Source organism: Dermacentor silvarum, chromosome 8 (genome assembly GCF_013339745.2).
Source record: "Dermacentor silvarum isolate Dsil-2018 chromosome 8, BIME_Dsil_1.4, whole genome shotgun sequence".
NCBI classification, from domain to species: Eukaryota; Metazoa; Arthropoda; class Arachnida; order Ixodida; family Ixodidae; genus Dermacentor; species Dermacentor silvarum.
The window spans coordinates 17,190,843-17,216,206 of NC_051161.1; the positions used below are offsets into that span (position 1 = coordinate 17,190,843).

Here is a 25,364-nt window from a genome sequence, read left to right on the forward strand (position 1 = left end):
CCAGTTGAAACAGTGTGCTTTTAATTTCACCGGGCTTTTGAAAACGGGTCGTAACGAACCAACAGGCCGCAATGAAGCTGCTCGATGATCGGCCCTGTCAAAACATTTCTAGCCCTTTCGCTGCGAACTTTGCGTGTGACCTGCCTACCACTGTTCAATTTTTCTTCTTTCTTTCGTCAAAGCGATCGCGTCAAAGTTTCGCGACGCTGACGTCAGCAGCTCGCCTGCGACCGCCTTATCCACCAAAACTCCGGCCTGCTTTCACTTTCTTACTCATTTTTCTCCTTCACTTTTCAGAGTCTCACTGCCTGCGTTTATGTCATTTCTACTGCTCGCAGCAGGTGTGTTGCCGCGCTCGTTAAAAGCGTACTTGTAAAGTAACGAATCGGCAGCGAGTCTTTGAAATCTTGGGGCTTTTTCGTATCGCGTTTCTGTAGGAAACGAGTTGCTGACGAAACGACTCTTGAGCGGCGTCCGTTTGCCAGCGTGACGGCTTCGCTCTTCTCGGCACCCCTTTGAAGCGCTTGTTTGCTTCTCTCGGTATCGCGCGGCGGCTTTATTTAAAGAGGTTTAGGCAAGTACCCTAACGACCGCCTTTAGATTCCCTTGTCGTGCTCTTGTTTTGTTACGGGTCGCTGGATTCGAGCGACATTATTAGTAGTAATTGTTTCCGCGTTAGTTCGAAGCCCGGTTTATCAATCCTTATCGTTTCTGGCGTTGCCTTTAGTTCCGCTTAAGCTGCTTGTTTCTGCTCGCCGGCAATGCGTCGCGCGGCAAAGCCTAACAAGCGAGAGCGTGCGAGATTCATAGCGTGGCAGCTGTAGCCTCCGAGATCACTTTCGACGATGCTATCGCCTTCGCGTGACGTAGTGCTCAACCAGCCAATCAGATCACCCGGTTTTGCTCAACCAACAGATCTCACCGACTATGCGGCAACCACATGGAGCGCGTTTCTGGCGTATTTTCGGTGTGGTGCCGGTCGTCCGGCAACGTGCGCTTTACATGTTGCCATGATATGATTGCGCTGGTGTATATTCCTGGCCGAAACGTCTTTACGCGTCGTGCCCCAGCGGTTGTTCACGCGCCGAAAATACGTCGCAAATGCGCTTCATGTGGTTGCCGCTGTGCGTTGGGCGGAATGCAGTTACGACGACTTTCCGAGAGGCACCACGGAAACATGTGCGCGTTACATAGGTGAATCCAGGGACATGTCGAGTTCGTAAGAAGATCGTGCGGAGCGCTTCACTGCATGTAATAAGTGCTTGCGCTGTGGACTTCGCCGGCTAGCACGAGTCCGGTTTGCATATATTTTCCTCACTGTCGGGGGCCTCCTCTTGCCTGGCGCGATAACGTATTTCGCCAAGAGCGCGCTACCTTCCTACGGTCACGTGGTTGTTGTCTGCATGTGCTTGGGACATTGACCTGCCTGCGGTGCGCTTCGTATTTCGCGGTGACATGCCGAGGAGATAAGTGGAACGTTCCAGTAGTGTCTTTTGTTATTGTTGTCGAGCTTAGGCAGTGCATGCATACCCGCACCGTGACTACTCTAGCGGTCCTCGAAGGTCAGCGACCTTCACGACTTGCGTTTCGATCCGGCTAAGTACGCTTATTTATAATCGTTAATGGTGCAATATCTTCGCGCCGTATGATTCTGTGGTCATATTTCCCTGAGTCGTGTTTATAAACTGCGGTTTATTATTGATTGGCGGCGGATAAGAACGACGTGCATTGGCTCGTGTGGTAATGTAATAACTATATTTTGTCAATCTGTCGGTCTGTAAATGATTACCCTACTGCAGTAATAAAGCCTGTATTTAAGGCTCGCAGTACGTATCCAGTCGTGAACGGGGTCATCTGAAAACGCCCTTCGTCCTGAATTCTGCTCTGATGCCACTAGTAAGGGACGTTGCGTCACCGGCCGAAATCGCTCGTTGCGGTTGCGGGTGCGTGTGAAGGCTGTTTCACATGGTGCGATTTTGCACTGCGATTTTCGCAGCTGCGATTTTCGCAGATGCGAAATTCGCAACGGCCATTTCACATGGTGGGATGTCAACAATGCGATTATGCGACGCCCAGGGTTGCTTGCTGCCAGATTTTGTCGCACACGCCGCATAAATTCGTTTAATGTAATGAAAAAGACGTGCGCGTTATAATATAATTGACCTCTCTTTAATAGGACCAAATAATACGTGCGTTTTGTAATTTAAAAGCGCTTCAAAGTTTAGTTTGTTTTGGAGTGCGCAACAGCGGTTTGTGAAGTTCAATACGAGGAGAAATGGCGGACGTAAACAGCTGTTCGCAGGTGGTCGTTCAGCGTTGTGTGCTGTCTCTGTGTGTGTTTTATGCCTGTGTCGTTCTACCTGCGGTTAAACAAATTACAAGAGGACCTATCAACAAGCCCTTATAGCTGTTGTCATCGCATATGCAGTATTCGGGATTCGGCGGAGTCGTCATGTCAACGCAGAGACCCTCGCGCTACCCGTGATTAACGTCAGCTTCTGAAAAACGGATGTGTGTGTATTGCTCGTGATTGCGCATTAGTGGTTCCTGCTCCTAGCAATATTCTTGCACCAAACTTAGCAGCAAGCACCAACCCAAAAGCTCACGTCTGCCCCTGAACAAAGCCGCAAATGATCTGTGTGTAATTACTGAACGTGCAATGGAATTTGTGTTGTGAACGTTTATCTTAGCGCCAGCCTGGCTCGTCCGTCTCGGCGCCTGTGCTGTAATTATTCATACAAGTGCTCTCTGAATATTTCGAAAGGCGTAAAAGCCGACACCACATTTTTTTTTAGGAGCTGCAGTCACTTGTGTACGTAGTATCGTATCATTCTGGCAGACATGGGCGTCGTCTATTTTCTCGTCCTGTTTCTTGCGCTGTTAGTGTGCTGTGAATCTGTATCAAGAAGCTTAAGTTAATATGCTGCAGTACGTAGCGCAGCCGCGTAGCCACACGGCTAACATTAAAATACCTTGTTAGGAGTACGTTTGTTTGTTTAATAACAAAATCGAACGCTAAAATTTTGTATTCATGGTGGCAAGTGTAAGGTAAGAAGCTATCGAAACTATCCGCTAATGGCATGCGTGTGCTTCTACCTGCTTCAGCACGTTATCCTTAAAGTGAGGCTGAATACCCCTGATAACCAAAAACATATGCAACTGGAGCAGGTGCTATGATTCCTCTCCTGGAAATGAAAGCCAGCATCCCAGTCTGTTAAGCTAGTCATGTACTTAACCTATATTAGACCAATGTTAGAGTATGCAAACTGGAGCCATTTAAAACTGGGTTATTTCACCAAAATAAGAAAGTGCAAGGAAAGTTTCAAGGTACTGTCTAATCTGGTATTCCCGAACCTATTGTATTAGCAAAACTTTATGCCTCCCTGAATTGCCTGCATTAACCCAATGCTGAAAACAGGGGAAGCTGATTCCCTTTCTTGCTGTTGAAAAGCTGCTAGAATCTCAATAACAGACCACTTATGTTCTGAGAGAAAGTGAGGGGCACTGACAATATCTCTAATCTTTTGTATGAGCCTTCACCTTGAACGAAAATGGAATAAAAATATTTACCTTTGCAAGCCTCTGAATCCAAACATTCTCAAAATTTTGAGGAGCCACTATAAATTTTTGAGATACAGACAATAAAAAGGGTGCCTAAGTACAAGTGCACACTGAACACACTTGAGTGGTTGAGTGGCCAGCTGCGAATGCAAAAGCGTCCATAGCTGCTACCTCGAGGTATCTGCTAGGTTGCACATGTGTTTCTCCTATAGCCCATGTACCTGGCAAGGGGAATGGTTATACGTAGTCCTGGGCTTTTTTTTTTTTTTCAATAGGTGGTGGCTAGCTGATTCCATCTGTTTATGTATTTATCATTTGTGTGCATCTTATGTGCATGTGTTTGTGTCATGTTCTGATTGTTATACGTGCAGTGATGCAAGCATCTTATTTTTTTTAAATATATTGCACTACAGTCATTTATTAAACTTTGTGTTGAAATGTACAAAATGTGCCCACCCAGTAATGGTTAGGACAGACAGCAGGATTGGCAAAAAATATGATGCAGATCCAATGCACTTGCTTGAATCGACATGAGACGAAGCTTTCACGCAACGGTCAGTTGAACTCTAGAAAACTAACTGCAGTGTTTACAGTTGTCCTTATTTCACCCGATGCAACACGTACTCATAGACAATGTTTGCTTATTCACCGCACAGGTCACATAATGTAATGTATACATAGCACGGTGAACTCACTCAAACGTCGGCTCACTAAGTCTTCGAACTAACCGTGAGTCGGAGTTCATTTCAGCCTGACTGAGTAGAATTTTGGTGAATACGAGTAAGAGCAAGCTCAGTTGAGTAAACTTTTAGTGAATATTGTCATGTGGTAGTCGGGGAAAGCTGATCCAAGTAGAATTTTAGTGAATATGAGTCAAAGCAAGCTCGGCAAGTAGATTTTTGGTGAATATGACTCAGTGCAAGCTCACCTGAGTAGAATTTTGATGAATATAAGTCGGAGCAAGCTTGGCTAAGTAGATATTTGGTGAATATGACTCGGTGCAAGCTTGCCTCAATAGAATCTTTGTGAATATTAGTCAGATCAAGCTCGGCCAAGTACAATTTTGGTGAATATGAGTCAGAGCAAGCTCGGATAAGTAGAATTTTGGTGAATATGACTGAGCAAGCTCGATTGAGTAGTGATGGGATATGGTTATACGAGTTTATGCAGTAATACATGTAAGTGCAGACTCATTAGCAACATTGCCTCCATCTTGATGGGCTATACCTACGCCTCGTGATGAGTCTGCACACTTTATGAGCTGTGGACATGCAAGACCCACCCACACTTGAAAACATACTATCATTCATACGAAGGAATGCAACCGGCTGACTTCACTGCACAATTTTGATCTGCTTTTGTTTAATGAGTTATCTACTGCTTATAAAAACAAGGTGTTCGCCTGCTTTTCGCATTATTGCATGTGTTTTACAGGAAGTAGAGACAGAGAAGCAAGAAAAGGCAAGGATGTTTATGGCTATGTAGTTTCTTAGAGTACTGCAATATGTTACAACCAGCATAAACAAAAGTAATTCGATGCACTGAAGTAAGCGAAATGTGCAATTACCTTTTGATGTGAGGGTTAATACAGATGCAGTAAGGATACAAAGTCTGCAACACACTGAAGGTTTATTGGTTTTTTTATGCAGGAGAAAAATGATGCATCAGAAAAATGAGAAAAAAACTGTTTAAATATTGCTTCGAAAATAAATTCGCAATACTGCTTATTCCCAGTCAAAGCGTGAAATATGCTATTGTAAAACATTCATTACGATATCCAGTTTGCACGTTCGCTTTGCGTCTCGCAGCGGAAGTAACAGAACCTTGAAATGAGATAATTCATTGGGGAAAATGCGCATGAAAGCCCTAACCAACCGACTGCAACTAAATGGTCGCGCGTAGAGCGTGACCTATTGACCACAGCATTTGTCCGTAGTTGCATATTCTTTAAATTGTTCCGTCCGTAAAAGCATACGGCGATAAAACTGGCGTTTTCGTATATCGCGAGTTGTCTCCAGAACCAGAAAATTGGGACGACATCCGAAGCGTGATTCCGTTATTCCGTTATTCACACACTCGCAGCGCGTGTGAATAACGGAAAATCACGCAAAAGTACGTACTATCAGCACCCGAAGCCAACCTAAAAAACAGCGTCGCCAGATTAGCAACGTAGCGTGTCAACAAACTCGTAGAAATCACAGAACCGAATCGAGTTTTTATCTGCACTGTTCGCGTGTCGGTGCTGATGTTACGTACCGATTGCGTAATCCAAGACTCCACTCAATTAGTTGCACTGTTCGAGGGTCGTTGATCCAATATTTATAGACAAAATGTATCTATAAACGTTGCGTTGAGCGACCGCCTCCATTTTCCAAAACAGACCGCGAAATAGCTCTCGGCGCAATTTCGACGGAAAAATCGCAGCGATTGCTGCGACGTTGCGACGCTGCGACCAACCGGTTGGTCGCAGCCGAAAATCGCAGAAACGGCCCTGCGACTGCGATTTTCGTCGCATGCGACGGAAATCGCACTTCCGGTGCGATAATCGCAGTGCAAAATCGCACCATGTGAAACGGCCTTGAGTCCTCAGACGCGATTCTCAGCGAACCGAGCGCAACATGAGAAACGTAGCCGAGTCCGCGAGGTCAGTTTTGTTTCGGGGCAAATATCTCGACAGGGTGTCAGTCTCATTGTACAGTTACGTGCAGTGCTACCGAAGCTGGAGGAAGTTCTGGTTCAGGTTGCGAGGGCAAATACCGTAAGCGAGTTTTAAAACTAGTGGAAGCAGCCGACTTGCGTACATAGATAGCATCGAATACGTAAACACAAGCAGCGGCACTGCGCATGTGTGGAAATCGCGCTCATTTGTACGCCAGCGTCCGCTAAATTTCGATCAGTTGCCTAAAAATACCTGTCCAATTAAAATGTGTGGAGCGGAAATCACAAAGCTTTTAGTTCGTAAGAAGTATTAGGCAGTGGCTGGCCACATTCGCCAGTATGCAATGGTTGATACATGTCACAGCTGGCGCTTCATCTTACGAACCACTCTAATGGCACAAGGTGATTTGCGAACGTGGTCTCCGAGTTGGAATGTACTAAACGCTTAGTTATAATAAACGTTGTTTGCCGTTGGCTGGTAGCTTTTGATATGAGTGGCCGGCGCCTGTCGTATACGAACCGCCCTGTTATGCCGGAACTATGAATACAGGCTCTTTGAAAGACAGTGTGTAGCAGAGACAAAACTGTTTCGGGCTCGGTACATTTTTTAGAGCATTTGATCATCGCCTTGGTAGCCGCTGGAAAAAAAAAAATATCCCGTGTGATGCGTATACGGTGGCTATGGCGCAGTTGCACGAGGGAGACTGAAATATTACGGCAGCAGCGCGTGCCGTTGCGTTTCCGGTCGGTCATACCAAACTGCGGAAGTCCGCGGTTCGGGTTTCCTCGGTGAGTCGCTCGGCGGCCTCGCGCACGAGCTGCAGCAACAATCGCTGTACGCCAGACGCGCGTGCTGCAAGCAAATTTGTGGCTTGGGTCGCCGACATCCAGGGACGGTGTTCCGCGTGTTGTGCAGTGACTGCAGTCGTAAGCGAGCCGGAGCTGTGGGCGTTCAACTCGCAGAGAGAAAACAGATATCAGAAAGAAAAGTCGCGGTGAAACGTTGCAGCGAGACATGTGGCGAGAAGACGGATCATCGAGTGATCAAAGGAGCATTGTCTCTGTCTTTAACTGCACACAAGTCCAGTGTCGCCCGGCGTTGCCCGGCGCTTTCTAAAACTTCCGTATACTGCGTTTTCTGTTCGTTATGCCCTCACACTGCAAGACTTTTGCGCGGTTAGTGGGTTAAACAAAGGTAACAAACAGCTTAGTCGGCAGCGGACGCTATCTCGGTGGCTGAGACGTTGTTCGCGTATAGTTTAATTGCTGTCTGAGAACAATGCGCTTTTCTCAGATCGTTCGGGGCATCCGTGTTTTATCCGCGACACGCACAATTGGACAGCCGGCCGGAGGCGCTTTCCTGGCAAGCGACCTTGGAAATGCGGTTCGAGCTGCGGCAGTTTCTTGTTTTGTAGCCGTAGCTCATTTTCCAGACGTGCCGCCATATTTTGTCGCTCTATTCTGTGCCGTGCTGTACGTTCGCTGGTGTATGGCTTTAGCTAGTAATCATGCATACTGCTTCTTCCACGTACAGAGCTGATAAGCCACTGAAGTATGAATTATGCAGTTTGTCGGAAAATAGTGCCATGCGAAAAATAGCGTTTATATAATCTGACGTCTTGTAGCTATTGCGCTTCGCTCATACGCATTGGATTCTGCCTCCACCGGCACACCGCAAGGCTTTAAATCACCTATAATGACGGTTATCGTTGTGGGTTTCCCAGAGATTGATACAGATGGTGTATCGATGCACTTGGCTCATGCATTAGCCTCTACGCATTGTATTTATATTGTGCGTCCACTCAGCGTTACATAGTTTCACATCGAGCGATGTTGCGCAGCAATTTCCGGCGCTGAGATATCCGCACATGAGGAGTTCGCATTCACGTTTCACGTGCACCGATCTCGACGGCTGCGATGTTCGCATTTCCGAGCCCGTAGTGGAAGACTGAATTTTTGTTGGCATTTAATTGTTCATTGAAAGCAGGAGTGGTAACGACGTAAAACAAACGAGAAACAATTTTTTTTGTGAAAAAAAATTTCGTGTTTATTGGTTCGCGTTGATATGCCCACGCCGCGCGAGCGATTTCGCTGGGAAGGTCAGCACCTCCGAATGTCGAAAAATCGGACGCATGAAGGGGGCGATGGCAAATTTGATTTATTTATTTATCGATTAATTCATTCATTGGCTTTGAAGTCCCAAAGCAACATTGTGAGAAACGCCGTTGTGGAGGGCTCAGGATTACTTTTGACCGCATTGAGTTCATTAACGCGCGTCCAAATCAAAGTACACAAGCCTTCTTTTTTTTTTTTTTTTTTCATTTCGCCCCCATCGAAATGCGGCCATCGCGGTCGGGAATCGAACCTGCGACCTCGTGGCGGCGCATTTGCCGCAGCTGCGAAATCGTGCAGGAAAATATAGTGCCACGTGAAACGGGCTCGCAACGTGACCGACGACGCGCGCTGCTGTGTTGTGTCGTTCTAAGTGGCACAAGACCCGCTGCAGAGGATCTTCTGTCACGTCACGAGAGTAAACCGACACGGCGAGAAGGGATGCACGATACACGAAAGACCACACTGTGGCCTTTCGTGGGATGTGTTTGGTGGGCTCCAGCTGTTGTGACTGCGTTTCGACGTCACGCGAGGCTGAGCACCGGGGAAAAAACAAACAAAAAACTCCCCATACGGCGGCATCCCCTCATTTAGTAGCGCGGGTTTAAAACAGACCATCAAAAGGGAATCTGCCTCCGCTCTGCGTATTGGTGAATACTGTCACGTTAACCGCGTTCCTGTCAGCGTGCTTTGAACAACAACGTCAGCTGCAACAACTGCGATAGAGCAGACTCGTTACTATAAGCGACAAAGTGGATCAATCTGTGTATGCAATCGAGCTTCCTTTTCGCATCACCGTGTGTCACAGGGGGGAGCGGAAATGCTGCTCGCAGTGTGACTGCTTTCTCTCTCTCTCACTCTGTGTGTGTGTGTGCGTGCTGGCGTATATCTTATCGAACTGTTCCACTATTCATTTTATTCCTCCTTTGTGAAGTTGCTAGGCTCATACGTTTCATTTTTGCTTTTTTTTCGGCGATGTTGATATATGCGAGCTCGTTATTTCGCCTTCTTGGCTAACTAAGCCTTCGCAATGTTTTTCGCGGGCAATAAATTTCACGCAATGGTTACACTCGTAATAGGGCAATGGCAGTTCCTTAAAAAAAAAAAAAGTATTTATTTTTGTCGGAGTCGACCATTGCGGACTTGCACAGGCCACGGACTACTGTCCGAAAATTACGGTGTACTTCCGCGCGCTCACCTGCAAACGCGCAGCTCGCCCCCACTCGCGCGTCTCCACCGTTTTCGTCCTGGATGTCTGCGCAAGAAAACAAGCTAACAAGCGCTGCAGCGGCCGTTGCCGCCGCGGAGCGCACAGCAGCAGGTGTTGCTCTTGCGCCAGCCGCCGCGACTCGCGCGTCAGGCCAACGAGCTCGCCCAATTTATACGAATCACGCCTCCCGCGACGAGCGAAAAGGACGTCCGTTGACTTCGCCAGCGAACTGTGGCCGCTGGCTGAAAGTATCTCGGCCCGCTGCCCCCCTGCGTGGCGTCGGTAGGGCTGAAACCGCACGCGCGAAAAGCGCAGATGTTAAAAAGCTCAGGCTTATAGCTCCGTTCATGGGAAAACGGCGAGACGTGAAATGGGCTAAACGAGAAACACATTTAGCGTAACGGGATACCGTGACACTAGACGCGAGTATGGTTAGATAGATAGATAGATAGATAGATAGATAGATAGATAGATAGATAGATAGATAGATAGATAGATAGATAGATAGATAGATAGATAGATAGGTTAGCCGTCGATATATTAGCCGATATATAGATGTATTAGATACCGCCCCTTGGTATCGAGTTGGTGACACCTATAGCTGTCACCTTGCAATACAGGAAACTCGTACGTCCTGAATGTATTTTGTACTCTCATGTGACCTATTCAGTCGCCCTCCTTCGTCATTTCTCTAGCCTCCTCTTGCTTTTCGAAAGTTTCTGCATAATAATCTCGGAGGATGTTAAATCCCAATGCTGCTCTGTGCTTGTCTCGTCAACTTGTGGCTAAAGGGAATTACACTTTTTTGAGTTACGTTTCATTGTTCCCCTACAGTATACATACAGCAGCAGCAAATATAGTAGCAGGGCTGGTAATATTTTGCGAGTTTCTACTAATTGTGCAGGACTTATATCGCAATGGTCGACTACATTATCTTTATTTATATGGCGTCAACTGAACCATAACCACTGCCAGAAGGCTGTGTATTTTAACAGCGGAGCTGTTTAAGCCGGGCGTAATGTGTCTGCTGATTCCAAAAATGTGGACCGATCCTGGCGGCAGTGCAGAAAGGGTCCAAGCGCAATTGAACCCCTGTGAACTAGCGAAGCTGAGTCTAAGTCTAGTTAAGCATGGTTGGGACCACGGTGTAAAAAGGAAGGTGATCCGACGGCGGCGCGAGGCGCGGCCACTTAGTGTGACTTTACGCACGCCGCTGCCGGAAGGGGCAGCACCTGTTTTGGGGGCCACTTTTTCGCTCGCTTTGCTGGCGCTTTTATGGGCACGCGCGGCAGAAGTGCTTTATTTCGATGAATATATGTCGTTCGCCTGCTTAAAACGACTCTACTTGGTTGGAGGAACGTCCCTTTATATTTCTGCCGACATTCCGATTGACTCCGACGCGGCGAGCAGCGGTAAGCGCAGCGCGCCGTCTGCTCGAGCAGACGACGCGTCTCTCTCGTGTTCGAAATGACGGTATTTTAACTGTAAGTGGCATGAAACCATCTACCTGCTCAGGATTTGGCGTCTAAATAAAGAAAAATTGCATATCTTTGGGTATGGGTGTTTAAATGCTGACGGAGGTCGTAAATTATCCACTGTTGTGCCGCTTCTCCAAGGCCTCCTGAACACGTGCTGCCCCTAGCGGCGGCGCTCACTTCCGGTCACACGAAGTGGCCGCTCTCTCGCCCCAGCGCAGGCGCGCCGTTGGAGCACCTATCTTCTTACACCGTGGTTGGGACTACTTAAGCTTAGTCAGTCATCGATAGCCAATCAATAGCTCATCCGGAAAATTCCGGAAAATGCTAGGGATGACTTGGTAGTGCTTAGCCTAGCCCAAATACGTGCCCAATCTTTCGATAGCCAGTCAATAGCTAATCGATCGATAATCAATAAATTTCGGGAAAATGTTGGGGATGACTTGGTAGTGCTTAGCCTAGCCCAAACACGTGGCCAATACCTTGCGATAGCCAATCAATAGCTAATCGATCAATAATCAATAAATTCCGGGAAAATGCTGTGGTTGACTTGTTAGTGCTTAGCCTAGCCTAAAAGCCAGGACTAGCTAGGTGCCCATCAGCTCCGCTGTCTCTAGCATTGCGCCTCCAGTGCAAGCTACGCCATTTTTTAGGAGCGAAGCTCCTTAGGCTCTCACGATGTCCGTTGTCGCCGTCGTCGTCGTAGCTCCCCGTCGCGCACGCAGCGCGCATACCGTCCGCGCACAAGTGTTGCGCTGCGCCGGCGCCGCTTCGAAACCCCTCTCCGAGCAAGCGCACGACGTCATGCGCAGAACCGTTCGCAGAGCGCACGCAGCGCGCATACCGTGTTGCGCCGGCGCCGCGCCGCTGTCGCTACACTTAGCACTGCAGTATGGAGGAGCGCGAACGTAAGCGCAAACGTCGTGACTCTGATCCTACACTTCGAGAACGAGACGCGGCAGCCCAACGGCAACGCCGCGAAGTTAGCTACGAGCCCGAGAAGCAGCAGCACGCCGGCAACGGCAGCAAGACCCCGAAGCGAAAGCTCGAGCAGCAGCCGTAATCGTCCAAGGAGCTTCGCTCCATCATCAACATTCACTTCGTGGATCGGCTGCCATTTTTTTTTTTTTTCGACGACTAGGAGTCGTCCTAAACAAGAACTATGCGCGTTATGGCAGTACGTACCTTGGGGTCTCCTCAAGCCCAACGCTGGCCTGCGGGCCGTTTCGAGCCTTCGCAGAGGCTTCCGGCCCTTGTTGGCAAAGACGAAAAATGAAATGACACGAAAAAGCACGCTTGTGTAACCTTGAACGCCGACCGCGATGAGCTGGTGGCCCACGCGGCGTTTTTAGAGCTCGCTCGAGGGCGTTTGGGAAAGACGTGTCGTGGAGCGGGTTAAAAACGTGCGCCTCCACGGGTCGGAAATAACGCGAGCGTTGTCGTCACCCCCCCCCCCCCCCCCCCACCGCCCCCTTCTACTTCTCGTGTCCCCCACAAGCGACTTTGGATGTGGTTGAGGAAGCGAGTTCTCCCGCGCGCGCGCTTTTTGTTGCCACTTTCGCACCGCAGAAGAGACGCCGCGCTTTTTTACAGCGCAGTAGATGTTTATGAGCGAGAACATTTTTTTTGTTGCAGACGACAGCCGCGAGTGGCGCCGGCTACGGATACACAAAGGAATCGGCAATGGGTGGACGGCCACCGCGGTAGGGTGTCTAATCATCGCACGCATAATGTACGTGGAAGGTGTGGGTTCGGCTCCCACCGGCGGCAAATTGTCTTTTCGTCCGCTTTCATAAGTTTGTTTCTACTTTTCAATTACAGTCAGTTTCGCCCGTGGTGTATTCAGAGTCGTCATCGCCGTGTATTTATTTATTTATTTAACAGATCGGACAAAAAAAAAAAGTTATATTTTGAATTGGTGATCCATACGTGAAAACACTCGATGGGCACGTTTGATAAGTGCCGATAATTGGCAAGCGCTACGTTAGACATCGTGAAAAAGAGTTAGGAGTGATAGCAATATGCGCGATTGCAGAGAAGGCAACTTTAGGGATGTTTTCATTTCATTTATGCTGGATGACCGAGATCAATTTTTCGCTATGAAACGGGCACTTTTGTTCTGAAGGGATTCAAGTTTATTTTTTAGGTACGCCTGGTGAGGGTTCCAGATTCCAGATGCATAATCCAGTTTTGAGCGGACTAATGTTTTGTAAGCTTATACGTTTGATATTTGTAGTAAAACAGGCGAAATGGAAGTTGCGCTTAGTGAAACTGAGCATCTTACAAACGATGTTATACCGTCAGTGTGAAGCATCCAAAATAAATCCGACGCTTAGTGAACGCCTGAATAATACTTAGAGTTATATACAAATTTAACTGGCTTGATATCCACGGTGTAGTTATTAAAATTAAATTATGGGGTTTTACGTGCCAAAACCAGTTCTCATTAGGAGGCACGCCGTAGTGGGGGACTCCGGAAATTTGGACCACGGTGTAGTTATACGTTAAGGGGTTTAACTTTGTAGTGAATGAAATGGCTTTTGTTTGCTTCCATTAACCAGTCGATCATGACACAATTTCCTTATGTAAATCGCACTGCAAGTTATCAGCATCATGTATGTTAGTACTGTACTACATCCAACACTCGATCTGGCTTTGCTGAGCGCCTTAAGCCCGTTTCACATGGTGCGATTTTGTAGTGCGTTTTTCGCAGCTACGATTTCCGCAACTGCGAAATTCGCAATCCCGTTTCACATGGATCCACGGCAACTGCGTTTTTCGCATACTCGTAGCACAGGGTTTGCAAATTCGTATATTGTTCGGTGTATGTTTTACCAACTTTTTTTGCTAAAATAACGACTCTGCAATGTTTCTAAACTATATATATATATATATTTAAACTCCTGAAAGTTTTATTAACGTAGTTAATGAAAAAAAAATAAAAAATAAAGCGAGCCGCCTCCTATTGGTCGTCTGTTTCCACCGCATCTGCGTTTTCGTAGAGAAGTTCATCACGCCGAACATCGAAAAATCGCACGCGCGAAGGGTCCGGCGGCCTATTTCCTGCAGCTGCGAATTTGCATGTGGGTGCTACAGGTGTCCATTAGTCGAAGTGGAGTTTGTTTGATTCAGAAAGGGGTACACATCACTACAAATGAAAAGGTGCAGGTGGTTCCAGTTGTGGTGCGCCGGGCTGCACCAACGTTGGCTGCACCCACTCACTGCAAGGTGCACTGCACCGCTGTACCCCGAGGAATCGAAGGCATAGGTGCAGAAGCTGCAGGTAAACTCACCAGTTGAATCGAATAACTCTGTGATTTGCGACGCATGCGCAGAGTAACGTCTAAGCTTCGATAAAGCGCTGGACGTCCACCCGCGCCGCGTTTTCAAGGTTCGTTCCATGCCGCATGGGCGGGACTTTTCGGCCGAGTGCCGTGCCTTTGCAAAGGTCGCTAATCATACACTCTAAAAACAGTTGCACCCTTTGGGGTGCATTTTTGCCACAGAACAATAATCGTCATCTGTCTTGCTTGCGTTTCCTATCTTGAAAACTCTGCACTTGCTACTTTCCTGTCGAGAACGCTGTGTCACGCTGATAACGCTCTTGTCGTTCGTGATCGAGAAGTGCCGGGCGCACAGCGTTAAAGAAAGGAAAGCCACGCAAGTCAGATGACGATTATTGTTCTGTGGCAAAAGTACGTCCCAAAGGGTGCAACTGTTTTTAGAGTGTAGGCCCTTTGATACTTTGTTGCACTGCATATAAAGGGCGAAAACAAAGATGGGTACAATGTTAGCGCAAGTTCAGCGGAAATGCAAAGTCCGTCGTCTTTCTGTGTTCTTACAGAAACACGAAATTGTGCCGAAGACGACGGTACGTGGGCTGCGCTTCGGGTAATCTCTAGGGGTGTTACTAGAGGTGTTACCAATGGTGTTACTGCGCGGTACCAGGGTGCCTCGATGCCCTTTACGCCCGCTGGGGACGTCGAGACACCCTACACGGCACGCGCCGGCAGCGGCCTTTGCCCTCCCTACCCGACGAATGGCCTCAAGGTGTAATCACTGACAGGAAGAGTTTGTCCACGTCATCAACCTGTGAATTGCTGAGCAAAGCATTAGCTCTAGAACTTCTGTCGCCTGCACGGCGCGCGCAGCATCGATCAATATGTATCGTTCTGTCACCTCATGTCGTAAGCCGTACATATCGCTGCGTAAGCCGTACAAATGCTGAGTCACGTCTATCGGTGCCAGCTGCGACCTACAGTCTGCTGATACCATGTGGGAAATGAAAGCGCGGCGCGTTGTTTTGACTTCTTTAATGAAAAGAGAGAGAGAGAATGAAAGAAACTGAAGGCAAGAGTTTAAAGACGCTGCGTAGGGCGTAGGGACCCGTGCGCTTAGGGTGTTTTTGTTTTCTGTCGTTTTTCTTCTCGTCTCGCGCCTTCGTCGGTTGACGGGAAGTGCCAAGCCGGGGGTGGCGGAAGCGCGTGCTTCCGGCGGACGCGGGTACTTTTGTTTCCGCGTGCGAGCTGTCTGCGTAGCGCGAAGTTTCTTTGGATTTTTTCTCCCCGCCGCTTGCGATCCACTTCGCGACATTTCTCTCTCCGCATTCTACGGAGTACGGCGTCGCAACTTAGCGACTGCACGTCAACTGCACCGCGAACCCCCCTTTCTATCGAGAACGCGCGAGTGCCTGCCGACGAACATGATGCGACGATGGCCCTCGATGCGATCCGTTTACGGTTCCACGCTGAGCCTGTTCGAAGACTCGTCCAAGTATCGCGTGAGTTTGAGCGACGTCGCGGCTTCGCTTCCGAGATGGCGCGTGCGTATGTCCGTCGCAAGACGTGTTCAGGTTTGTCTCGGGCGTCCTTGCGACCTTCGTCTATGCAGTGGCTTCTCGCAAACACAACGCCTGCTTGTTGTGACGTCGCTGCTTCGCTGATACGAGTCAACTTTCTCTTCTACAAGTGGGTGGGGAGGGGAGGGGGAAGTAAAGAAGTCACTCCATTTGGTTTATGTCCCAAGATGCAACGGTTTCCTCCAGGTTTAAGTGGTACCAACCTGTTCGAGCTGCATTTTTTGGGGGCAGGAACCAGCCCAACGGACAGTGTGATGGAGGATATGTTTGGGGTGCAGTGGCCCTAAAGATTGGGTAAAACTGTCTCAGACCTGCAGGCGAGGCAGTTATGTTGCTTCTTAACTGTGTTAGCCCTGCAAGTGAACTGCAGCCCTTTAACCCCCACCATTCATAATGCTACAGTATGGTCTTCATGGAGCTGTGCCTTGTATACACCCCTTGTGAATTTTGTTACGAAACCAATGAACACTGCACGACTTGTGTGAATCACACATTCAAGTCAAGATATAGGCTTGATATATCATATTGATTATAATGTTATTCATATATGAATATGATATATGCTTCTGTTCCCTCAACACTCAAGCAAAAACATATATATCGCCTGCCTGCCTTGAGTGAATGAAAGTTTGTTTCCCTTTTAGCAGCTGTGTTAATTTACATGAATATGACAATGGTGCATGGCATCGCAGTTCCTTCACATCGAACACATGTAAACTGCGGTAATGTGCGAGGAAGCGAACGCAGCACTGACGTACAGTAGCTGTGATGTGGAGAGAATGTTTTGCCAACTAATATACATTCAACGAATGATGGCAGATTGTGCTAGGGGGTATTCCATTTGTAGTGAAATTTCTTTCGAAGGCATATAGCGCCAACCAGTAAAACAGGGCGGCAAGGAGGAAAGGCCAGACAGAGGAATGCTCAAAATGCACACAATAATGTACGTCAACAAGATCTTGTATAAGATAAGGGAAGGCATCACACTTCTTTAGAAGCATGCTTGTGTCCACTACTACTATTTGTGCTTGCTTTTCATTTGTTAAAAAAAAAGAAAGTGCAGTGAACAAATGTATACTAGGGATCACCAAGAATGTTTATATGTATTTGTTGTTTGGTTTATGCAGTTTCCATTAAAAGTTTAATTCCTGCCAGTAAGGATCTGTATACTAGAGAAATTCATCATATAACTTGCAAACAGCTCTTTTTGTCACTATATTGTCCTTTAAGTGATTTTGGTTGTTTAAACATAGACATTTGTGTTCTAAAGGAGACCATTGCCTGGGTTGAACATTTGTGAAAGTTGCCAGGAAAATGCTCAACTTCGAGCTACCAAATGAAAACCCTGATATATCCCCAATTTTTCTCTTTAAAGGTAACGCCCAATATTTCCAGATATTAAAAAATATGAGACATGAAAACGAAGAATTCTACTTATAATATGTGCACTGGTGATACTGTCAAATGTTGAGCTTCTGTGGCCTGGAAAACATGAATTTACTATATATGCGCATTAAAGCAGCGGTCTATAAATTGCATGCAAGGGTATGGCCAGCATCTTCGAAAGCGCTTTACTAGGCAACACACATTATCTTGACAGGAACTACATCAAAGAAAAGCACACCTGCCTATTTGAACTGTACTTATAGTTCAATTCCCCTACAGTTGCACTTGGCTTTTGTAGGTCACCATTGGCTTTTAGTTGCTTACAGATGGGAATGTGACAGTAGTATAGTTACAGCCGTATGAAGGAAATGGACACAGTGAAGCCAAAGCGTAGGAGAAATTAATTATGTTTAACTGAAATGCAGAAACAATAAGCAAAAGGGAAATGAAAGTGGCTAGACCAGTCAGTTCCAGATACTTACACAATGGTATCATTTGCATGTACCTTTTGGTTCTGTTGTTTCATGCATAGATTGCTGCCTACGCTGTCAGGGTGGCACAACCTAGTCAGGCTCTCTCCGGGCCTTTTGTTGTGCCTCCTGAGCCATTTTGTATGAAATTGTCTCAAATAAAATAGAAAGAAGAAGAAGAAGATGGGTCATCCTTGCTTTCACATATGACATCATAAAACAATATGCCAACATGTCTCACTCACTGTTGCTTTTTTCTTTTTCTCCCTGCAGATGAGCGATGGGCGGCGAAGTCAAGTGGTCCTCCTGGATGAGCGTCGCCTCGACATTCTCATTCAGGTACCTAACGCACGCCATGCATGCTATTATTTTAAATGCAAAGCTTTATTTGCCTCTTTAGGGTAGGGCATTCTTTGTTATTTCCTCTGTATGTGCCACTGGGTTTGTGTCTATTTTTGGCCAGTCACCCAGACTGTGTATGTGACACTGAGGGTATAGAAACCCTAAATGTATTTACATAAGTGTTGCACTTCTGTCTCTACGCATGTTTCCAGATGTGTTGTACTTCTTACACGTATCGTACTTTGTTGATACCTCTCATCGAAATCCTTCCCTCCACATGCATCATACATCGCCTTCATCCTCAGGATGTAGACAGCTAACAGTTACAGGCAACGAGGCTGTGCTCATGTCATTCGCAACTGCTGTTACCTCGCTAACTCAGACAAGCTTCGCATCATTTAGATTCTTACATTGCATTGGATCTGTGTGTGTATGTGTGTGTTTTCATTTGCAATGTTTATTGTTGCTCATGCTACTTTGGAACAAATATGACCGAGCCATCTGCATTTGGAGCACCGGTTTGTGCCTTTTTTTGTTGTTTTTTTTATCTGTCACTAGAAAGCTAATATGCCGATGTAGTGTTATGGGCCGAGGTTCGGGGGTACCTTTCAACAGCGTCTCCTTGGAGCTCGAACCAGGTTCACCATCGGAGAGGGTCCGGCAGGGAAGACGAGGCGACGTAAAAACAAGTAACAGACGTTTAATGCATGGTTGCGAGTGAGCGGTGTGCTACGAAGAAAACGTACAAGAAAAGTTCAGCGTTCGTGAACCCGCACACTAGGGCAAAGCAAAAGTGTTCTTCACGTGGCTGCTGGCTGGCCTTCTTAGACCCTCCACCATCCGGGCACTTTCTTCCTCCTTCTCCCCTACTGCAGGCTAGGGCAATCCATAGGTTAGCATAAATGGTAGGTGACCGGAGCCGGTTGAACGTCCTTGGTGGGGGAGCAAGGTTAGCAGAAATGGTAGGCGACCGGAGCCGGTTGAACGTCCTCAGCGGGGAAGCAAGGTTGAGGGCTGGACGACAGGTTTTGTCTCTGACCTTTGCGACTGACACGTCTATTCATGTTGACGAGCAAGATCGTTAGGTACGCCGATCACCATGCATTTGCACGTGGCCCGAGCATGGTCGCTCTGGGTGAATCAGAATTCACCATACATGGTCCGGGCATTGCATCTCCAAGCGAATCATAACAGTAGTTGCTGACACATGACCGTGACATGTGGTAGCAAGTTGGAAAATAGCCACCGCAACAACTGACTGTCAGACTAATTGCATTTGGGAAAACAGTAAAGATGACGTTTAAAAACTATTGAAGTTAGACCCACTCTTTTTTTGCTTTGTTTCTAAACTGGTTTGCATTAAAGCTGAGCTTATGAGCTTTTTATATCAGAAACTCACAGTGTAGAGAATCTCTACTACAGAAGAAACAATTGATTGCACCGTAATTGAAAGTTAATGAAGTTAAAATTATAACTAGGACATGCTGCATCAGGCTGTCGTTCGAGTATAAACAGCATTCTTATTTGCAATCTTTCTCTTTCTGCTTATTGTCTCAATTCTTTTTGATAGCATACAGATCACTTTTATTATAACAAAAGTAATATATTGCAGTAGTAGACTACATGGAAACTAAATAATATTGTTGTTACTCAAGGTAGATTAGGAAGCTGACAACAGGTGCCCTTATCTGTTTATATCATGCCGTTTTGTTTTGCCTGTTAGCAACAGAAAGTATGAGCTGGCAGTTGTCTTACGGACTATTTATAAGAGCTTGTGTCCTTTTATCTCTCTATTATAATCTTTTAAGATGTTTCTCTTTTGACTTTAGTGAAGGTGTACAAGGTCAATTTCAGTTTCAAGTTTCTGGTTGTTTTCAACCGTATTCTACATGGGTTTCTTTTCGCGATTATGTAGACACATTTTTGGCTGTGTTTGTTGATGATGTGGCAAAAGATGTTCAATGGCCCAAGTATGCTTTTACCTTTCCCCAGCTTTCTTAAGATTTACCTGACGAAAGATGATCCTAATCTTGGCCCTGTCGTAGCGTCATCTTGCGTTGCGACTTTCATGTTTATTTTTACTTTCTGCCCACAGCCAAGGCTGTATGCCTGCGACCTCCTTGATATGGTGGCCTCCCACTTCAACCTCAAGGAGAAGGAGTACTTTGGCCTGGCATTTCTCGATGAAACGTTAGTAGTTGCAAGTTGTCCAAGTTATTTTTCTTTACCATTGTGTACTGCTGTGAAACAATGAAAAGTGAACACAGCAATCCACACACAAACATAAATATGCAATATAACTTTAGAAATTAGTTCATTTGTTGTCCGCAAAGAATGGTTGTGCGTTTTTGGGTAAAACCCGATTTTACCCAATTTTTACACCCCAAATGTTTCAGGGGAATCGGGTTAAACCTGATTTCTCCCCGAATTCCAAAACCAAACAAAGAGTTTTGCACGAAACTCACCACAAAAGGGTACTGCACTGTTAAACGGAACGTCTCAGACAGACGAAAACCAGCTATATAGCATTATGGAAATTGGGAGCCGTCTTGGATCCATTCCAGAAGTGTCTGCTGAGCCAGTCATTTGATGACTACTGACCTCTCATCATTTCCGTGACCGACGACGTGGAGTCGCTTCACGACGTGTTTAACTAGTACTTGCAGGAAGCTATCCCCACTAACACAGCTGTCAAACTCATTGAGTATTGGTATGACTCTACCGCTCGCTACCCCAGGCTGGCAAGTGCTGCACTGACGTTGTTGTGCCTAGCTAATGGAAGCTGTGATGTCGAGAGAACTTTCTCTCAGCTGAGATACGTTCAAAGATCAGACAGGTCTTGGATGGAGACTGACTTGTTGCGCATGCAGATGATAATGTATGTGAAAAAATCGATAACCAGCTTTTTATGAATAAAATGCTTCATTTCCTAGAAGTTATGAATGCTCTTTACTGTCATTATTACTTATTGATTTCCCAACAAAAGCCAAACTTCAGAGTATTTGCTAGAAAATCCCGATGTCCTCCCGATTACCACCTTAAAACCGATGGATAGTTCTAACATGTTAGCGTTTGGAGCTCGTGATACCCTCCAATAAAAGAAAAGAAAAAATCCCGAATGTAATGTATTTCTTAGTACATTTGTAAATTTAACCTTAAAAAAAAAAATTTGGATTGGTTCCACAAAAAACCCAATTTCTCCCCGATTATCAGCTTGAAAAATGGCACCCAATTTTTACCTCCCGAATCTAAAAAAAATATAAAACGGAAAAACGAACAACCCTATATATGACACATTGAAGTTCTAAGTCAAATGCACTTATAAGTGTGTCATATCTAAAACACCAGCCTTGGATTTAGTAGTCTTCTGTTTTCACGTGTTGGTTTTATTTGCCCACAATATTATGCGGTGCTCATTTTTAAGTTTCTCGGAATTTTAACAAATTGCCTGTTGTAGTGAACATAATTCTAGTCCTTGAGCTGGATTATTCAGAGAGGTGGACATTACTTTCACAAGAGATTGAAACACATATTCAACTAATTAACAAAAAATCACTATTTAATGTCTTAATTAATTACATTACAGCACAGATTGCAACTTACGAATTGAAATGAAGTTCCAGAATTACACCAGTTTAGAGATATGTGCCATCAGACTTACTGTAAAAATGTAGTTGTTTCACTTACTCTTTTATCAAAACGCTCTTTTATGCATTGAAGCGCAAAAGTAACTGGAACGCCCATGTATTTCGTCCCACACTTTGGGAAATATCTAGAAACTGGTGTCATCCTGTAGATTCGTTTCAAGTGGATAAAACTTGCAAACTTATCGGCTACAATTCGTAAATTGCAATATGTTCTGAAAGTAATTCGTTCAGAAGTTACTTAGGGGATTTTTGTTAATTAGTTGAATATGTGTTTTGATTTCTCGTGCTAGTGATGTCTGCCTCTTCGAATAATCCCACGCTCAAGCACAAGAATTATGCTATCTGCCACAGGCGATTTTTTTTTTAATTCCGGAAAACTTAGAGATGATCACTCCGTATATAGTACATTTGTAATGTCACAGAAGACTGCAGACTGTCATCTTTGCATGTTGTCTCCTGTTTCCTGATACTAGTAACCTTAGACTATAAATGAAAGCTTGCTACGTATGAAGAAGCGATAAATTTTATTACCTTGTATAAGTTAACTAATCAAAGCTGCATCTAATTAATGATGCTATTTAATAACTGTGTTGTTTATCCCCAAGGGTTGTAATCTTTGTGGTCTTTCAGTTATGCTATGGCTTTCAGGAGGCTTCTGTGAAACTTGTAACAGATTCAGGCACGCATTATATTTCATGTATTTATTTTACTTATTTTTGTTAAAAGCTCTAGCTTTTTAGCTGAAAAAAAAAAGAAAGAAAGAAAGAACGGACGTACTTCTAGTATTGTCAGGGTCAACAGAAATTTACATTGGGCAATAGTGCCTGTGTAATAATCTGCATGGACCATAACTCTAGCACTTGCAGCATCTCTCTTTTGTTGTTTATGATGTGGTCCTTGTGTTCCAGGGGCCATTACCATTGGCTGCAGCTCGACAAGCGGGTTCTTGAGCATGACCTGCCCAAGAAGTCATCTCAGGGTTCCTTGGTGCTCTACTTTCTGGTCAAGTAAGCATGAGCATGGATATTAGTCATTTCTTTAATTGCCTGTCCATGGATAGGTCTAAACTTGAGGCTTACTGTAGCGTCGCCTTTACATATCATGGTGAACAGCACAAGCGCGAAAGTTGGGACTGCCTTCAGAAGGCCATGCTCTGCGGGAACCTCGCATCCACTCTATATTGTATTAGCCAATTTTATGTTCTCACAACTGTCATGCATCTATTATGTGACAGACCTGCAACTGTCATACATCTGTCAGACAGGCAAATATGGTGTTCCTTTGAACGAGTGTCACTCTGCGCTAGGGTCACTCAGAAAGGGTAGTGGCACTACTGCACAGTATTCTTGCACGAATATTATTTCAACTGCCGTTGTTTTATTCACTTTCTTGTGCTTCCATTGTTCAATTTTAGTGGCTGCTGTTAATCGTGTCTTTGCCTTTCTTGGAAAATATTTAAAAATTACTCAGGTTCACAACAGTGCATATGATCTGATGCCGTGAAGATGTGCTTTTCATAATAAAAAAGCAACATTTAATTACCACATTCCAAATATGAATGATAATTTCAGGTCCTTTTTGTAGCAGCCAATAATTACTGCCATCACTCCTGAATGACTCTTTTGCTGTCTAGCAGCAGGTCTCTCCAAGGCACTCCAAGAAGCAAAGTGCACTCACCCCAAAGTGATGCTAAATTATGTCAGTCGGCTTGTGGTATCAGCTGGTTATCTGTGTTTCAAAAGTTTCACATGAAACCATGTTTAAACAAATGCTGCTTCTCAATTAGGTAGTTTTCATGCATTGGAAGATTCTGTACTGTGGTTCATAATCTCTGGGTACTCTAACTCATAAAGAAAAGGTCATTTTTATCTGTACTCTGTTAGAATACTGCAATTTGAACTGTAAAAAAAAGAAACATATCAATTTTATGTTTTCATTTTCTAGGTACTATGTGGAAAGCATTTCTTTGCTGAAAGATAGCGCCACTGTAGAAGCATTTTATCTTCAGTGCAAATCGCTCATTGCCAAGGCAAGTTCAATAACACATGCTTTCTTTAATCACTAGTTTTAATTTAAGCCTTGTGCAATTGCTAAGGTGTGTCTTTTTATTCAGGGTGCATTGGAAGCGGATTCCGAAACTGTGTTTCAACTTGCTGCTCTAGTCCTTCAAGCAACATATGGGAACTATGTTGAGTAAGTCCTTGTTGTTGGTGCCCTTCTTTTTTCTTTTCTTCTTTTTTAAAATTTTAATGCTTGCTATGATTTTAAGGTCTGTTTTGGCAAAGAACTGAGCACTTTCCTTTTCCCTTTTTTGTTTTTGCCTTACATTAAGTGCGAAGTGAAACTTGTGATCTGAACTGGGTTGCGTTGACTCAACGCTGATATTGTTACCCTATGCACGCTAATGTTGCAGTGATCAAACCACAAAAACACAACTCAAGAAGCTTCCTGTTCTTCCTACCAGTACACTCAAAGCACATCCGTCCATCTCCTACTGGTAAGATGCCAAGCAGAATTGTTTTGCTTGCACGAAAGTAGATTGGTCTGCACTTTGCATGTTGTTCATCTGTAACTGTGTGGTAGGTAATGTTGCAGTGCTGTTTCACGTTTTTTCTGTGTTTTGCCTTTCAGTGAAGGCAAAGTCATCGAACATTATCAGGAACTGGCAGGACGCTCAAGGGGTTCAGCCATTATTGCGTGAGTTACTTTTACAGTGATACCCTATAGTGCATTCCATATGGCAAACACCAGCTGGTGCAAACACCACTAAGTGCTTGAAAGGGGCTTCTGTTCACCCAATGGAATTTCCAATTAAGTGTATAGGTTCATGCTCTTAAAGATAAACTGCAACAAAATTTTGGATCACATAATAAGCCGAGCTTCAGATAGTGCAGGTATAGAACAGCCTTTGTGCAAACCTTTACGCTTGAAATGCGAGTGGATGCATCGTCAAAAGGTAGCAAAATGGCGAAATGCGAAAACATTCATCATTTAGGTGCATGTTAGAGAACCATCGGTGGTCCAAATTTCAGGAGTCCCCCACTACGCCGTGTCTCATAATCAGATCGTGGTTTTGGCATGTAAAACGCCATAATTTAATTTAAAAGCTAGCAAAATGGGCATTTTTGATATCGGAACTTATGAAAATGCCACCATTACTGCTTGCTGAAAATTACAGATCCCAGAATTTTTAGAGACAGCGCGGCATCTGGTCATGACCTCTACGGTCAGGTTCTGCTAGTGGTGCACTTAAGATCTCAGAGGCCATATCCTCTAACCACCAAGTGCCCCCACTGTTGTCTTCTGTCTTCTGCTACAGGGCTAGTTAAAGGCTGATAAAAAAAAAAAAAAAGCTCAATAACCAGCCCTGTAGCTTTGCCAAGGTTGCTTTGTTAGTATATGCTACTCATTTATAACCAATTTAGCCAATCTAGGTTTGTTGTGGTTGGCCTTTAATAAAGAGTGCATTTGATGCTTTCAGGAATGAAGGTATGAAACTCCGCAGGCAAGCTACTATTTAATGCATATTGCTGCTGAGGTGGCTGAAATAATTGGTTGCTGCAGAAATTGTTAGCATGGCTTGTAGATGGGGATATCTCCCATAATCTTAGTACATGCTAATATTTATAATCATCAATTTAAGCT

The 25,364-nt window shown here is 45.3% G+C and overlaps 1 protein-coding gene across 6 annotated transcripts in view; it reads left to right on the plus strand.

Annotated features, from left to right (window-relative positions):
* Nucleotides 1-25,364, plus strand: part of LOC119460698 (uncharacterized) — a 92,867-nt gene that overhangs the window by 51,046 nt on the left and 16,457 nt on the right. For 3 of the 6 annotated variants that reach the window (XM_049672677.1, XM_049672673.1, XM_049672676.1), the window contains exons 2-8: nt 18,004-18,069; nt 20,168-20,262; nt 22,628-22,726; nt 23,664-23,748; nt 23,833-23,912; nt 24,133-24,216; nt 24,351-24,416. In XM_049672677.1, coding sequence (XP_049528634.1) covers nt 18,004-18,069; nt 20,168-20,262; nt 22,628-22,726; nt 23,664-23,748; nt 23,833-23,912; nt 24,133-24,216; nt 24,351-24,416 — 575 coding nt within the window. Of the gene's footprint in view, nt 1-15,404; nt 15,869-18,003; nt 18,070-20,167; nt 20,263-22,627; nt 22,727-23,663; nt 23,749-23,832; nt 23,913-24,132; nt 24,217-24,350; nt 24,417-25,364 lie in introns of those variants that run through there. The other 3 variants (XM_037721753.2, XM_049672674.1, XM_049672672.1) reach the window with 3 other exon arrangements.